We start from the raw sequence: 18192 nt of genomic DNA, 5'->3' as shown, positions 1-18192 counted from the left end.
GTCTGTGGGAAGAATTATTCCTGTAAATCTTCGTAGAGGAGGTAGAAATATTTTACTTAAAAAAGAAAGAAACCGGAAACAAACCCCCCACATCGCGTTCCGACCCCGGAGTGCGGGTGCGCGAATGCAGTCGATGAGCTCCAGGGAAAGTAAGCAGCTTTGGGACGTTTTGTAAAGTGTTCTTCGCAGTGCAAGAGCTTAGAATGCGGTTGGTATTACACACCGACTCCCTTTCCCATAAACTCTTCAAGAGGCGCCTTACTTCTCTAGGTTAAATCGCCGTTGTCAGATTCTTTTAAACCTTGTATCGGACCTCCTGCGCTTTGTGGGGAAACAGAGGCGAACGGCATGGGCTCCCAGAAACGTTCTGCAACGAAGGGGCGAATGAATGAAACCCAGGCCAAGAGCTGGAGACTGGGAAGGACGCAGAAACTTTCTCCGCGCTTTGCGAACGCGGCGAACTGCAAACTTAGGACCCGGGGTAACCAGGGCTTCAGAGACTCGGTCTCTCTTAACTCCCAGCACCTGTGAACAGGTGCGGTTCCGAGTGGGCACCCCGGGCCTGGTACCAACTATCCGGGGCTAGAAGAGATGTAGCACGCCTCGAGGGGACTTCGCAGCGGTCCTGTCCATGCTGCGCTGCCCTAGGCTAGTGGTTTCGAAGGCCAAGCTGTGGTAGCCCTGCGGCAAACTTGGTATTTTCTCCCCGCCCCGCCCGCACAGGGGCTCGCCTAGGTCTGATCCCTAAGCCAGTGGTAAGTCAGTTCCTTATCTAACTTGATGAGTCTTTGCAATAAATGGAGCAATAAAATTAGAGGAGCAGAAAGAGAAAATAGACAACTAGAAAAGTCACAAGTGTTTCGTGGAGAGGTGAGGGCGCGGGCTGTTTGGACTGCGGCAGAGCTGTGGGGCCCAGACTGGGAGCGGCGCGGAGCGGGACCGGTTTTCCGGGGCTGGCAGCTGCCTCGAAAAAGTTTCCTGTGGAACACTCGCCAGCGGGGGCGGGGGCGACGGGCGCAGTGGTGGACGTGGGAGGGGGCGAGAGGGCGGGGTGGGGGGGCGGCCGCCGGGAGCCGGCTTGCAAACCGTTATAGTCCTTCAGCACCTCCCTCGGCCAGTGGCCCCCTCGCCCGCCTCCCCGCGGCGGGGCTGCCCACCTGGCGACGTGACGCTGCACCAATCCCCTTCGAGCTGCTCCCGGGCCCCCCCCCTCCTTGCACCGCCCCCCTCCCCACCCTGAAAGAGGCGCACCCTGCCGGGACAGACGCTGTGCTCTCTCTCCCTCGGAGCACCCTTCCTACTCCTTGGTCTCCGGACGGACGCTCAGATTCTTCTCTCGCCTTAACCAGACTCGCTTTCCCGCCTCTCAAACTCCGACTTCCCTCCACTCCTTGCCCTTTTCCCTCCACTTTCCCCTCCTCTTTCTCCCACGCCGCAAACCTTGGTCCCCGTTCTTTTCCCCGGCCCTTTCCCTTCCCCTCTCCTCTTAGCCCTTTCCCTTCCCCTCTCCTCCTCCGACTTCTGTCCGCTTCCACCTCAGACTCCTGGAGCGTGCCTAACTCAGTCGCCCGCTCAGGTTCCGCTCGAAGCCATGGCGGGACCTGGGGGTTGGAGGGACAAGGAGGTCACGGATCTGGGCCACTTGCCGGTGAGTAGAGGACGCCCGTTGCCCCCGAAGTGCTCTCTTCTTCAAGTTCTGAGCATCGAGGGAGGGGACAGGCGTCTGAAAGCCTGGCTAGGTCAGGACTTCGATGAGCCTGCGGGTGCCGGAGGGGACCCCGGGAGTGGGTTTACGGGTAAGGCGCCCCCTGGACACCCGGGTCGCTCCAAACTCACGGAAAGGCAAAGGGTCGGGGGAAGAGGGGTGATGGGAAGACGTGGCAGTGGGGTGGTGCGGGACACAAACAGCGGAACCTTTTCTAAATGTGGCCCCTTTGGTCTAGCGGCACTCCGGTACTTGTCCTAGCGGGGATCAAGGAGAGGCCAAAGAGCGCAACGACGCGTGGCTTCCTGAGAGCAATCCTCTGTCACCCCACCGCCCCGTCGTTTGCTTCTGCTTTTGCCAGAAGAGATGCCCATTCTCGGCGTGACCCTTCCTTATAGATGACAGCGGGCCAGAAAATTAAAGCATTGGAGTCTCACTTTCTAATAGCACTTTCTAAAACCTTCCTATTCTGCCAGGACACTGGTCCGGATTTAGTATTGCACGAGCTAAAGAACTCGACGCCGCTTGGGGAAGAAGTGAATTCTGCACACCCCAATTTTTTTTTTTAAGTATTGCGCTCATTTGCTAACCAGATTTAGTTTTTTCTTGTGGTTTTCGTTTGTGGGTTCTCCTTTTCCCAAATGCCCAGCTTTCCTCCAGAGTGGTAATTGATTGGTGAGCTATTATCACCGTAGTTATTAGTAGACTTATTATTTTAGCAGCGCCGTTTATTTCATTGGCATCTGGTTTCTGGCAGATATTGGATCCCACCCAAATCCGTTTTTCAAGTTCTCTTTTTAGATTGGCATTTCACTCGCACCCTCTCGTGAATGCAAAGGGCCCCTGGACTCTCTGAAAGGGAATAAGCATGCACCGTGCTGGAAAGATCTCCAGGCAACTGTAGTACAGGGCAGTGGCCTGCTTGCTTTGGGAAAAGCTAAATATTAACCTTGAGGTTATGGAACTATTCGAAGTAGCAGTGCCTTAATTTTATACATATTTACATTTAAATATTGCCTTCTTGATGATGGCAGCCCCCTGTCCCCCTCAAAAATGGGGCATTCTGCAAGGCTCACCTATATAATTTTACACTAGAACAGTGTGGAGGAGGAGGTGATGCACATGGGTAACATTTTAGCAAATTGTTCTCAGCCTTTTTAAAAAGGAGCCTCAATATTAACATGTTGAATTACAGATAATTAGCATTGTGGTTATTGATGCAGCTTCATACAATAAAGTCACAGAATTTTTAAAAGTTAAATATTTTCCCACTCGGTATATACATGAGATTTCTGGAATATGGAGGCCTCAATTGGTGGTTTCCTTTCTGAACAGCACTTTCACATTCTGACTAGATTTGCTCCCAAGTGTAAAACCAACAAATGAAATGTTACCCTCCTCCAACATTCTCTGTGTATAGTGGGGGAAAGTGAAAAAAGGAAACTAGGGCAAATATGGAAACCACACATAGACAAACTGAAATAAACTCTTTTTTAAATTGACTAAAGTGAGGAATGGGAAAGACCTCCTAGAAATGATAGAGCAATGAATCGCAAAAGCAAGTAGAAAAGGTTTGGTTGCTGCAAAAAAGTGGGGGGGAAATGGCCCAAACTAACTGACCCGGTCATGGTCCTGGACATAAGAACTTAGTGAGAGCCAAGAAGATAAGGGGAAAGGCTGCAGTCTTTACATTGCAGTTCACTGAAATATTAGTTTTCTGGGTGTTGGTGGGGGTGTGGAGGGGAGAAAGATGAGGTTAGTTTTTAATATAGGGGTAGGGAGAAGACACAAAATCTCAGGGCATTGATATTTGTCCTCATTTTACAGGCTTCATGAAAGTCTCATAAAGTCCTCAGCTTCTAACAATTTCTAAATTTCTGTTATATAGGAGCCATTTTATATCATGGAGATCTTCACCATGTGAACAAATTATTCATGTCTCCCCTCTCCCTGAACACCCATCTGGGTCTAAACCCTAAGAAATCAAGTGAAAGAAGAGCACCCCCTTTAGAATTTTGGTTTTTACATCAAGTTTTTAGAGATGCAAAAAGTTCACAGTTGCTTTGGTCACTGAGGTATAGATTAGTGAATTTGAATTTCTTTGCATTTGACTTATTTCCTAAGTTGCTGAAAAATAAGAGTAAATGAAAACGTCAGGAAATATCTGTTAGCTGTTTGGAGGTTTGCATTTTGATGCAAAGTAGAGATAATAAAACAAGCAAAGAAACCTGCATGTGGTGAGATCCCTTGTGAAAATTATCCTCAATAGGTTATATATGAGGTCAGAGCATTGGCATCTGTCAAATCCAAGTATACCAACTTGGCAATAACCAGATAATGAGTGGGAATTCAGGCTTTAGAGTTTCACGTTGAGCAAAAAAAAGAATCTTGCAGAGTATAGAATAATTAAATTTGGGTCTAGTTTAACATTGATATATTATGTCCGTTCTAGGGCTGGCTAGCTAAATGACCGCAAGACAAGGACCTTTGAGAGAGGCCAGGCTGGCTGTGCAAATTGTAATTTAAAGAAAATGGTAGAAGGTTATTTGCATTTTTGTTATTAGATGGATATTTTTTAAAACCTAAAATTTTAAGCATTAGCGAGAGCTGGGGAAGCAGGGGGCAGGGAGGGGATTGTACTTTTTTTGCATAATTCCTTAAAGACATAAAATAAGAGCATAAACATAATAACCAGAGACCGACAGGTGGGTAAGCTACGTTTTCTTTGTTAATGAATGGGTTACTGCCATTTTTCCATTTTCCCTGACTTACTATTGAGTAAATATTTCCTATAGGTGACAAAACAGAAAAGAAAGTACAGAGATTTGTGGTTTGTGGTTACTTTTTGAAAAAAGAATTGCAAAAACCATATATATATATATAATATAAATAAATATATATATATATATATAAAATCTGTGTTTCACATTGCCTGCCAGCAGCAATACCTGAGGATATACACACACACACACACACACACACACACACACACACACACACACATATATATAAGTTTTTTTCCCTACTATGCGTGTGTCACTCAATCCTTGGGGCTGGAAACTATTTCTTCATCTCCAAATCTGGCATGTCTTTCACTATGATAGTCCCCCAGTATGGTAATGACATTCCTCAGGACTCTGGCCTTGGTATTTGACACTGCCATGTGTAGTCCTAATCTATATTGGGGTCAGGATTAGACAAGCCTGGAGGACAGTAGTGGCAGAGGTGATCTGAAATAGTACATGATCCAAAAAACTATATTTGAATTACATTAGGTTTATATTTAAATATAACTGCCAGCTCTCCCAGTCTTCCACACTCAGTTATGAGAACCTTTCATTTTCTCAAGTCCCTTAGCCCACTATTTTGAATCAGTTTTACCTTCTAGTCCACAAGGAGTGAAATATTCAGCATATCCTCCATTAGGTATTTTAGAGCATCACCTCAAAACGACATTGTACTTCAGTCGATTTTCTCAGTCTTTTTCCCCTCAATATCTAGAGCAGTGGGTTTTATGTTAGTGCATCGGAACAGTGCCCAAGAATTATCTTCGATCTTGGGACCCATCCACAGAAATTCTGATTTCATAATTCCATGGTTGGGACAAGGAATCTGTATTTTAAACAAGATTCTCCAGATAAGTCTCATGTAGGGAGAGTATGCAGTCCAAAGTTTGAGAAACACTGGTCTAGAAGAAGAGATTGTCCTTTTTATATTTTCCACTTGAATTGTGAAGCCCATCCCTCCAAATATCTCTGAAACTTACTTTGACACTTATTTTATCTGCCATTTTCAGGTTCTCTCTCCATAAACTATTTTCATAAAATCACTATTTCTAATATTTAAAACAAAAGAACAATAGCCTCTGCTATTCCTTCTAGGTACTGTGCAATCTCTTTTCTTCCTTTAACTGTCTAACTATTGGAATGTGTTCTATGGTTTTCTTTTACTGCCCTAAATCTGAAATGTATTACTACCTACTTTGACCATTTATCATTTCCCCTTTGTTCTTAATTTCTGCAGTATTTGGTTCTGTAGATCAGCCTCTGCTTTTGCATCTCTTTAATGACCAGCAAACACTGCCTTCTAGTGGTTCTTTTTCTTCCTGTTACCCACCCCCCCACCCCACCCTCTGCCTTTAATAAAATTACCCATCAAGGTGTTCATTTTCCCCCCCCTTCTTGAATTCAGAAGACATAAACAACTCCTCAAATTCTGGATTTCAGGGGGCAAACAGACTAGGACTTTTAAATTGCAGGAGTTAATTTAGATACATAGAAAAATATAGCGAAGTATAGAGTATTGCCCAACACTTTATGATTCAGAAATGTTTTAAAACAGACTTTTAGTAATACCTTTTGAGAAAAACTTTCACAAATTAAGGTTTCTTGTTAACTGACCATTCTTTTAACCAAGTGGAACACCGAAGCATACTGAACCACCAAATATTCTCTAAATTGATATAGCAGTCATTATAAAGATCTATCCTTTTCTCATTTTCTTATCTCTGAGTAACAGGGTAGAGGAGAGGACCAAGTAATCAAAGAGACCGCTCTGGTGAGGACCTTTAAATTTCACAGTGCCCAAAAAGTTGATTTTTCAATATTCCTTCTTTGGGAGCCCAGAATAAGCTTTCTCTGACTATAATTCAGTGGAAAATCTGATATAAGAAATTGAGTAATATTACCATAATAATTAGCATAATTCCCTTCCTCTTTTTGCCCAGTTTGACAATCATTTAGTTTTGAAAGATATTAGTGTGGAGTGGGGATAAAAAATGTTGCATAAAACTAATGAAAAAATAGTAAATTAGAATAGATGAATACTAAAATGAGCTGCCTTCAAGAACAAAAAAAAAACAAGTTTTTAAAACCTTCTTTTATTAAATGTGAGCATGAGGAGAATTAAGATGTTTTGGTCATTTGTGAGCAGGGAAAATTTTCCAAACAACATGAATATAGATAAAATAAGGCCTACAAGACTTCCACAGGCATTTTATTGTCCTGTTTGTTTCCTTAGTGTCTTTTTTGAGTGAGTAGATACCTGAGTTCAAATATGAGTAAGATACTTACATTATTGAGGGCTAGAAAAAGGATTAAAGAAATTAAAGACCATACTCAAAGATTCAGAAATAAACTTATTGAGATAATACAGTAATTCTCTGATATATGGTATTTTTTTTTTTTTTAGCTAAAATGCAGTCTCAGCTATAACAAAGTGTGGTTTACCAGTAGGAATCAGCTAACATATTTGATTCTTTTGACAGATGACCAGAGGCTGTTTCTCCAGAATTAATAATGTCTCATATAAATTCTTCAAAGATCTCCTTTAAAGAATATGCTAAATTATAAACTCTTCAAGCCAAACCTTAGGCACTTCTTTGTTAGCTAACTTTTTCCCATACATTTTTCAATGAGTTATAACAGCAATGATATGCTTATTATCAAAGTCCACTATAACAATCTATTTTTACTTTTCTTGAGTCCTCAAAATTATCATTTTAAAAAACTTTGTATTTTGTTGCGAGTATGTTCCCTGAACTATTTTCCTACAATGATACTGTGCACATTCTAACACTGATTTTAATTATAATTTTAAGAATGTAGGCTGCTAACAGTTGTCATATCAATGCATTGGAAACATCTGGATTTTAGAATGTCAGAATATGATTTTTTTCTAAAGAATTTTAGAGCTAGGAATCACCTAACACAGCACCTTTATTTTATATATGTGAAAACTGAGTCCCAGAGAGAGTAAATAACTTACACAAAGTCATATAGTTAATTAATGGCAGAACTGGGGCTAAAACTTCAGTCTCCTGACTCTGTCCAGTTGAATACTTGTTGACTGAAGTAATCCCAGAGCTGTGTCATTTTCCTATGACACTTTTGCTAGATTACACAAATATCACACCGGTTTAAAGGAGTCTATAATTTCAGTCATATACATTGCATTTGCTCAATAGTTTTTCTGTTTAGCTCACATTTGTGACAGTGATAAAAATATTTTCAAACAAGGTTATACAAAGTTTTTGTATATAAAATGTGCTTTATATGAAGCATGTGAATTTCTGAGAATTTGCCAATGCTCCTATTAATTTATGTATAAATTGGCATCTACTCATACCTCATATCTGTTTTGCTAAAATAGCAAAATAAGATACTAGAGTAAAAATTTAAATAGTGATAAAATTCAAGAAACCATGTTTTGTGTTGAACAAGAAATGAATAACCATGTTTTAAGGTAAGGAAACAATGTTTAAGGATGAATATGGAAGGCTTAAGAATCTGTTGATAAACATGTTATATTTTGTCTCCTGTGATGCTACATTTAGGGTTAAGACACAGACAATATCACCAATGAATTTGTGCCATGAAAAAGTATTCAGCTGATGTAAAGATTAACTTAAAAACAAACAAAAACAAGTGTCTACTTTTAAAAAAAAACAATGCTCTTTTAATGCTATGATCTTGTTTTGTTATTCATATTTAGAGGCAATATTCTTTCTTAAGAATTACTATTAAAATAAACAATCTAGACTTTGTAGCCAATATCTACTCATCTTTACATATCTACTCAATATTACCATTGCTGTATGGTAAACTTTTTGCGTGTCTAGTTAGCACTCAAAAGATGGATATCAAAAGTATTGCAATTGCAAATAAATTTATTTTTACTTTTAAAAGTCTTTTAATTTAAACATTACTTTTAATAGTCTTTCTAATTAACTTATGACTATGCCTCAACTAGATATAATTGTATGCATTTTACAGTTTTGTGATAGTTAATTATCATAAATACTGTTCACACTATTGCTTCTTTTTGTGTAAATGACTACACTCAGTCCAGGGAGACTGTGACAACTCTATTCTTTAGGTTAATAACACTTAGGTTCTTCCCATGGAAATTCTAAGGGAACAAGGCAGTTTGGAAATACCTCTTTAGATAGTTTAATGCTTGGCTGTTTTTCCAAGAAAATTGAAAAGTTTTATTCTACATTTTTGCAGGATCCAACTGGAATATTCTCACTGGATAAAACCATTGGCCTTGGTACTTACGGCAGAATCTATTTGGTAAGTGGAGTTACGTTATGTATTCATTCTACGTTTTCTAATAATAATGATTGTAAGTTGAAACCCCACACTGCAAATCAAATAATGGCAAAACACATTTTACTTTGAGTGAACAGTCAAATTAAGATAGCTCAGTGACAGCTGTGAAAATTATTACCAAAAAATGGATTGGAAAGCTAGAATGAAACAACCAACAAAACGTAAGATCTAAACATTATTAAGAGAAAATTAATAAAATCCCAAAGGAAAAGAGAATTAATTCAAATAATATGTTCCCAAATAAAAATATCACTTGTTTGATATCTGTCCATACCATTCTAATTACATTCGATTTTTAAGCTGAGTGTTACAAAAAGTTTCCATAGCATTCTATATCATACTATGTACATGAATGTGCACATGTATGTAATAGTTTCCCAAATAATCCAACAAGAAAATCTCTGCATTTGTTTAATGATTTTTATTAAGCACAAGGTATATGCCAGGAACTGTGATAGTCTTTGGAGATAAAGTGATAAAGAAAACACTCCCTGCTCTTCCAGGGTTTATGGTCTAGAAATGTGTAAGTGATTAAATGTGTGTAATTGTGCACGTGTTGGGGGGGGTGGGGGCTTGGAGGAGGCAAATATATAAGTAAGCACATGAATAGCTATATAATTGCAATTGTAATATATTTCTGTAAGAAAATTCCTAGTGATATAAAAGTAAAGAATAGGGGGACTTAATTTAGATTGAAGGGTCAGGCTCCCTAGGGGAATCACTGGCAAACTGACATCAGGAGGACAAATATGAGATAACCAAGCAAAGACATGGTTGTAAAGGATGATGTTGATTCATTCTAGGTAGAGCAGGGGCAGTGTTAAGGGCTGGATTGGAGATGGAGGGTGCTTTAGTGGCCCTATCACCTAGGTCAGCCTTGTAACCTTAGGGCTGCCCAGAAGGAGCTTCTTTTTAAAATTCATCTACCCAGGTAGGGTGGGAAGATCTTTAAAATTTGCACAAAGGTAACTAAAGCACAGATGTTGGGTAGTAGAAATAACATTAAATAACATTTTATGAAGGATCCTAAAAGCAGAAAGAACCTTGGTGAGTATAAGGAACAGAGAGAATGCCAATATTCATGATAAAAGTTTTTTCAAGCCATTTTGACCTGACCTATTAACAGAAACAATAAGCTATAGACAGGGATGTGATGCAGACACAAATATATTGTTTATGTTACCTCAATTGCATTCCAGACTGAATGATTAGTTAACCTTTGTGTGATCTAAGCAAATTTTGCCACCTTGTGCATAGATACCTACATCTTAAACACAGAAATTTCTCTTCTTTATGGTACATTTATAATCTCCATGGCTGCGTACACATTTTAATTCCTGAGGGGTGTGTATTTAACTGTATGTGTATGTGTGTGTGTATGTGTACTTGCTTTGATTTGAAGGTATAGAGCTCTCTCCACCATCAGATATTAGGAATAAAAACCTCAGTTACATAAGGCAAAAAGCAAAGGTAAGGCTAGATAACACAAAAAGATGATTTCTCATCAGTAGTCATCAGAATTGTGATGCCATAAAAAAAGAAAAGTCAAAAGGGTAAAAAGGTGAGTTGTACCTAAGTCTTTTTTTTTTTTAAACTAGGGCTCAGGGGACTTCCCTAGCAGTCCAGTGGTTAGGACTTCACCTTCCAATGCAGGGACTGTGAGTACGATCCCTGGTCAGGGAGCTAAGCTCCCATGTGCCTCATGGCCAAAGACAACCAAAAAACAAAAAAATAAACAAAAAACCCAAAACAACCCCCCCCAAAAAAACCCATGAAACAGAAGTGATATTGTAACAAATTCAATAAAGACTTTAAAACTGGTCCACATCAAAAAAATCTTAAAAAATAATAAACTAGGGCTTATTTAGGTATAGTTTACACTTGGTAAAATTCATCCTTTTAAGTGTAGAATTTTATGAATTTGAACAAACATGTCCAGTCATGTAACTACCACCACAATCAAAATTTTTCAATATACATCTTAAATTACACAGTATACCTTTAAGTAATATTCTAGCACTTCACTGTTTGGTGTCCCAGCTTATTATTATGCTTATCATGGTTGTTATACGTTTTGCTCTTACGTGTGATATAAACCCATACTACTACTACTTTGTTCCCTCTACTCAATACTACTACTTTTTATTTAGTCAGTTATCTTTTAGAGCAGTTTAAAAAGAAGAAAAATGTATATTTATACTCATTTAAGCTATTTCTGGAATCTTCATTTCTTTGGGTAAATCCAAGTTTCTATCTGGGTATGATACTCCTTAAACCTAAAGAACTTCCTCTAACATTTCTTATGGTGCAGGGCTTCTGGTAATAGTCTGTGCCTTTGTGAGAGAAATCCTTATTTCTCCTTCATATTTGAAAGATATTTACACTCGATATAGAATTTGGGGTTGACAGTTACTGTTTTTTCTTTCAGCACTTTATTTTTTTGTTTGTTTATTTTTAAAAGAGCTTAAAGATTTTTTTTTAAATTTTATTTATTTTGGCTGCATTGGGTCTTTGCTGCTGTGTGCAGGTTTTCTGTAGTTGCGGAGAGTGGGGGCTACTCTTCATTGTGGCGCGGGCTTCTCATTATGGTGGCTTCTCTTGTTGCCGAGCACGGGCTCTAGGCACGCAGGCTTCAGTAATTGTGGCACATGGGCTCAGTAGTTGTGGCTCGTGGGCTCTAGAGCACAGGTTCAGTAGTTGTGGTGCATGGGCTTAGTTGCTCCATGTCATGTGGGATCTTCCTGGATCAGGATTGAACCTATGTCCCCTGTATTGGCAGGCGGATTCTTAACCACTGCACCACCAGGGAAGTCCTCTTTTAGCACTTTAAAGATAACATTATTGTCTTCTGAAGTCTGCTGTCATTCTTACCCTTGTTCCTTTGTGTTTTTCTTTTGGCTGCCTTTAAGATTTTTCTCGTTATCTTTGTTTTTCAGCAGTTTAAATGTGAAATATCTAAGGGTTTTGTTTTTATTTTTGATGTGTGTGTGTGTGTGTGTGTGTGTGTGTGTGTGTGTTTGGTGGGGTATTTACCATCCTTGGGGTTCTCTGAGCTTCTGGGATATGAGCTTTAGTTCTTCCTTGTGCTTCTGTGCTTCAAAGATTCTCGCTCAATGCTCTCATGCCTCCCCTAGTGGTATACTGCTACCGCTTCTTTAAGGGCTTGTTAGCCCAATGGTGTGGAGCAGGGAGGAGTTCTCTGTGGTTCAACCCCAGTCTTAGGCAGATCCTGTGCTTCTAGGTCATGAATGTGGGACTTTCTTACTTATCCTGCCCCCCTTAGTGGTAGACACTTCTAAATGTTTTGGACCCAGGCCTAATTCCTATGCTTCCCCCAGAAGTAGAGGACTGAATTTTTTTTTTTTTTACATTTCCCTCAGCAATATCAGGTCTTCATCTGTACTCTGAGGGGAACAGGGTTTGATGCTCTTCCCCTAAGGCTTAGGGCTTTTATTCCATAAGTGGGGGGAGAGAGATTGGGTATGGTTTCACGCTTTTACTACTGCAAGGGCTTCTTCTCTCCACCACGTCAGAACTATAGATCTGTGGAGAAAAACGCATGACTGTGTGTAAATTCCTCTTGTATCTGTGGCTCATGAGAGTGGCTTATGCTAGCCCATACTTGGCCTTTAGCAGTTCATTAAAAATTCAGCAGAATTCTTTTTTTTTTATTTTTATTTTATATTGAAGCATAGTTGATCAACAATGCTGTGTTAGTTTCAGGTGTACAGCAGTGATTCAGTTATACAAATACATGTATCTATTCTTTTTCAAATTCTTTTCCCATTTAGGTTATTACGCAATAGCCTAAATTGAGCAGCTTGCCCTGTGCTATACAGTAGGTCCTTGTTGGTTATCTGTTCTAAGTATAGCAATGTGTACATGTCAATCCCAAACTCCCAATCTATCCTTCCCTCCCACTCTTCCCTCCTGGTAACCATAAATTCATTATCTAAGTCTGTGAGTCTATTTCTGTTTTGTAAATAAGTTCATTTGTATCATTTTTTTTAGATTCCACATATAAGTGATATGTGATATTTGTCTTTGTCTGGCTTACTGCACTTAGTATGGTATTCTCCAGGTCCATCCATGTTCAGCAGAATTCTGTATACCAGCTTCTATGGTGATTCTGTCTTTATTCTGTAGCCACAGGTGAGCCAGTGCTCATGTCCCATCACTCCCTGCAAGTGCTTGTCTTTTCGCAGACTTCAGGCTGGTTGGTTGCCTTGAGACTTCTCTCTGGGTTCAAGTTATAATTTCTTAGGTTATTCACTTTTTGATTGTTATTAGGGTGGAGGTGGCACACTTTCTAGCTTTTCACATCTTTATCAGGAGCCAGAAGTCCATGTCAATTTCTTTTAACTGAATCTTCATGAGGCATCTACTATATACTAGGTCATGTACGCATTTATAATTCCTAAGAAATTTATATGTACCTATTCACATCCAGAGAAAGAGGACACTTTCTACCATCATCTTCGAAGTAGAAACCTCTGTGTTACAGAAGGTGAATGACTACAGGTGCTTTATTTACATTAGTCAGATTTTCCTTTGTCACTCATTGATGTGACTTCCTTTATCTACCTCAAATTTGTTTCTTTCTGTAAAAGGTTTGGGGATGGTGACACTTTATATCAATACCTCCTTCATGGAAAACAACCTTGAGTATGTAGTAAACGCTTTTAAAATATTCTTACTCTTTACACCAATAATTCCACTTCTGGAAATCTATGATAAACACAAAAATATAGAAAAAGCATAAAGATATTCATTTTAGCAGAAAGATAGCATTTTGTGGTGAAAAGTAGGCCTGCCTTGGAACAAGACAGACCTAATTCGGTGCTTACTTGACCATTAATTAGCTATGACCTTGAGCAAGTCACTTAACCTCTGAGTATAAATTTCCTTATTTATAAAATGGAGCTAATAATACCTACCTTGCTAGATTTTATAAAATTTAGAAAAAATGCATATAAAGTACTTGGCACATGGTAGCTATCTTTAGAAGATAGCTACTGATATCATTATTACTGTTTCTATTACTTATATAGAAAGACAAATTCAACAAAATCCTAAATAATAAAAAATAAGATGAAGTAAATTATCTTAATTCAGTTACTATATCATTGCTCTGAAAAGCAATGTTTATGAAGATATCTAGCAGCATAGAACTTTGTTTATGATGTTAAGTAAAGTATTGCATATTTGTATACTCTAGTACAATTATGTTAAAACTTGCACATAAAAATGGTGAATTAAATGGTTAGAATAGTGAGATACTGGATGTACTTTTCTACTCTCTGTATTTTTTTAATGTATATGTAAAGCCCTTACACAGTATTCAGTTAAGGCAAGCCATGAGTTTAACATTTTTTTTTTTATTTAACCTTTTTTTTTTAAACTTTATTTGCTGTGTTGGGTCTTCATTGCTGTGCACGGGCTTTCTGTTGTTGTGGCGAGCAGGGGCTACTTTTCGTTGTGGTGTGCAGGTTTCTCATTGCGTGGCTTCTCTTGTTGCGGAGTACATGCTCTAGGTGCACGGGCTTCAGTAGTTGTGGCACAAGGGCTCAATAGTTGTGGCTCGTGGACTCTAGAGCACAGGCTCAGTAGTTGTGGTGCATGGCTTTAGTTGCTCCACGGCATGTGGGATCTTCCCGACCCAGGGCTCGAACCTGTGTCCTTTGCATTGGCAGGCAGATTCTTAACCACTGTGCCACCAGGGAAGTCCTATTCTATATTTTTTAATTGTATGTTTCTAATGACTGTAATGTCATATGTTCTTTATCTAAATAATATACACATATATGTGTGTGTGTGTGTGTGTGTGTATATATATTTATATATATATATATATATATAAAATGCTGTATAAATATCCCGTACAACAAAATGGAAGCATAATACCATTCAAAATTAATGTTGGAGTGACTCATAGAGTCCTTTGCTTTTTCAGCTCTGCCAACCACATCCCTTGCTGGTGTTTGTTTTGGTTAAAGTCTCTCCAGTGTCTTCCAGCTTGTTTCCAAGGCCTCGTTCTCTGGCAGGTTTCCAGCTGTCTACTGAGGTCTGTGCACATTGAAATGAAGGCTGAGTTGCACACTCCACGTTGTAACCTTTTTCCTTTCCTTCTTTTTCTTCTAATTAAATGCTTGTCTTTCTACCCTCTCCCACCTCCTGCCAGTACAAACCTTATTTAAAATTGTGGGTTTTATTTCTCTCTCTTTTTTTTCGGAGAAAGTACCGATCTTTTTTTGTCCCTCTAGTAGAGTTATAAAACAGTTTCCTCTTCACCTTTAGATGCTAGTCTCATAGATTAAGAATTGTCATTTGAATTGGAAGAATATTTAGAATTTGTCCATGTGAGAGCATATCAACAAAAAGAAAATAGTTTGAAACTTGGTTTTTAATGGTACTGTTAAAAAGATAAACAATTTCCCAAAAAAGCAATATACACAGAGAGACCACAATTATTTTATGAGATATTAAGAAAGAGACCAAGGCCCTTTAAGATTGCTCAGTGGGTAGCAACCTGACTCTCCCATTAACTGACACAATACTTGTAAATTGACTTTTCTGGGTCTGTTTCCTCAAGTATAAAATAAATGTGTTTGGCTAGGTAATCTCCAGCATTTCTTCTGGCTCTTCAACAGTACACCTAGCACAGTGCCTGGAAATCATTAAAATGTAAACTATTCTTATTCTTACTGTCATCAGCATAATAATAACTATCTTATAGTTCTTTCACCACCCTGCAAAATAAAAGTTGATTATTTGCTATCAGGCAAAGTAGTTCCTCATTTCACCAAATAAAATGATTCTCATCATGTTTTTCCATTCTTTCTTCCACTTTACTACCTGATAGCAAGACCTAATATTTAGCTCAGTAACTACTATGATACACAATGCAAAAGCAAAACTGTGTTACTGTTATCTAATAGCATTTTCTTAAGCAGAATATTATTGGAGTAAGACAATGAACTGAATTGCCAGAGTGAACCACTTCACAAAGTCTTGACTGTACTTCTGACCTTAATCACCTATTCTCATGTTGCCGTTTGCAGGTGGTGAGGGTAAAAAAAAGGAGTGGGAAAAGCTTCAAGGCAGCTATTTCAAGCTAAGGAAACATTCACCTGAAATAGGGTAAAACTTTACAATTGGGTCTAGAACTTAATTTTCACATGTCCCTGATGCCTAGTTGGAACTCAGTTAATGCTAGTGGAAGGAAGGGACTGAGCCAAATATCTTATTGTTATAAAACTTAAAAACATACCCTGGGCATAAGCATCTATCCTTGAGATATATTAGAGCAGTCATCTGCCCCTACTCAGCAGATTTAAGTCAGATATAGAAGGTGTGGCATTACAATGATGAACAAATTCCTAAATCCATTGCTTTCTGGAAGTACACTGTTGAATATGGTAATTTCTTTTTAAAACACTGTCCAGTGCATCCCTGTTAAATTTGATTTTTTTTTTTAAATCACGGCTTGACACATTGCTTTTACTTGGAAATCTTACCAGACAGGTGATATTTAGGTTTACTAGTTACATTTTTCTGGATTGGAAGTTAGGAGAGGGAGTGGGAACAGAAAGGCAGGAAAGAAACGTCTTCAAAGTTGATGACATGCAATTTTTGATATTTTAAATTAAGTTTCAGAAACATGGTGCTGACATTTGGGTTGCCTAGCCACTAGGCTTATTGGATAGGGGTTTGAGTATTTTTCCTTTTAGGCTGAAATTATACTGTTTATTTGCCTACCAAATGTCTAGCACTGTGAATGCTTTCTTTTTAGGTAGGAAAGTTTCCTCACATCCTTGCCATTTTGCAAATATAGCTCAATTAAGTCAGCCAACAAATATTGCTTGAGCACCCGTAAAGTGCATAACACTGTACATTTCATTATACGTTGCAAGCCTCAGGAGTAGGAACTGAAGCTGAAGCTGAGTTGAGGCCACAGGCTTACTTGGCTATTTTGCCTCCCTGGTACCTCAAGACCAGAGCCCTCTCTTGGTTCCTCCTTCTTCCTGTGACATCGCCCCCTTGTGATTATATGCCTCAAAAGTAGGGATTGGTGTTTCTTAAATAACCCTCAGCCGTCTCTAGCATTGGAAACATAAATTTATCCATTAAATAAAAACATTGCTTTGAATGTTTAATTTTCCATAATACAATTAAAAATATTTATTGAATGTTCACTGTGTCCCAAGCACTATGTTAGGTGCTAGTTAGAATTACCAGAAACCATTTTCTCGCAGCAGGGGTGGGGGGTAGTGATCATTTTTATTGATTTAGTTTTGGTAGACATAAATAAGGAGGTTATTTTCCTTATGACTGTAGCTCTACATTGAGGAGGGAGTGATGAGTAACAGAAAGAAAAGGGAGTGCTAGGGTGAGATTGGGCAAAAGGAGGGAGAAAATAGGGATGTCCCCTGCCCGGATATGGAAAGGCTAATGAACCTTCTAACTCAGACTCCAGGAGCAAATTTTTCCTCAATAAGAGAACTGAGTTTGAATATTTGCAATGGGGGTGAAAGAACCAACATACACTAAATAAATTGAGACTCAGGGGACCAAATTAGTGGCAAGTGCTGAGGCCTAGAGGCCGTGGAGAAAATGGAATATTGCTATCTTGGCCATGACATCTCTCAAACTGTGGAATATAACCCAGTCTCTGAGTTGTAGCCTTGTCTTTTTCTTTTTGTGTTACACCAAAATTTACTTCTGCCTCCTGATAAAACTTGAGGGAGGAAGAAGCAATAGCATGATAGAAATGAAAGGTGAAAATAAAAGACATATGTAGAATTTGTGCTCTCAAGAGGCCACAGTTAAGTTCACAGATATATATGGGGAGAAATTGAAATTCTATATTTGGTGTGTTGGAGTAATGCAAAAATCATGGTCTCTTGTCTTCATATACTTAATCCAGTTGATTTTATAAATAGGCTCTATGAGCAAAAAAGACAAATTTAAATGGATGGAGACAAATACAATTTCTAAACAAAAGCCAAGACTAATAAACCATAGCATGGTGGCTTTGTTCAATCAGATTCTTTTTAAGATTTATTTTATTATTTATTTTATTTTTGGCTGCTTTGGGTCTTCATTGCTGTGCATGGGCTTTCTCTAGTTGTGGCAAGCAGGGGCTTCTCTTGTTGCGGAGCATGGGCTCTAGGTGTGTGGGCTTCAGTAGCTGCGGCGCATTGGCTCAGTAGTTGCGGCTCACAGGCTCTAGAGCGCAGGCCCAGTAGTTGTGGTGCACGGGCTTAGTTGCTCCGCGGCATGTAGGATCTTCCCCGCCCAGGGCTCAAACCCGTGTCCCCTACATTGGCAGGTGGATTCTTAGCCACTGTGCCACCAGGGAAGCCCCCAATTATA

The 18192-nt window shown here is 39.1% G+C and overlaps 1 protein-coding gene across 1 annotated transcript in view; it reads left to right on the top strand.

Annotated features, from left to right (window-relative positions):
- The first annotated feature begins 1591 nt into the window (after positions 1-1591).
- The window catches only part of NRK (Nik related kinase), a 142316-nt gene continuing 125715 nt past the window's right edge, over positions 1592-18192 (top strand). Inside the window, exons 1-2 of the mRNA XM_057718596.1 lie at positions 1592-1648; positions 8713-8778. Of these exons, the coding sequence (XP_057574579.1) occupies positions 1592-1648; positions 8713-8778 (123 nt within the window). The remainder of the gene's footprint in view (positions 1649-8712; positions 8779-18192) is intronic.

The sequence above is a fragment of the Hippopotamus amphibius genome, chromosome X (genome assembly GCF_030028045.1).
Source record: "Hippopotamus amphibius kiboko isolate mHipAmp2 chromosome X, mHipAmp2.hap2, whole genome shotgun sequence".
NCBI classification, from domain to species: Eukaryota; Metazoa; Chordata; class Mammalia; order Artiodactyla; family Hippopotamidae; genus Hippopotamus; species Hippopotamus amphibius.
Note: the sequence above shows the minus strand (reverse complement) of the source record. Positions and strands in the feature narration are given on the sequence as shown.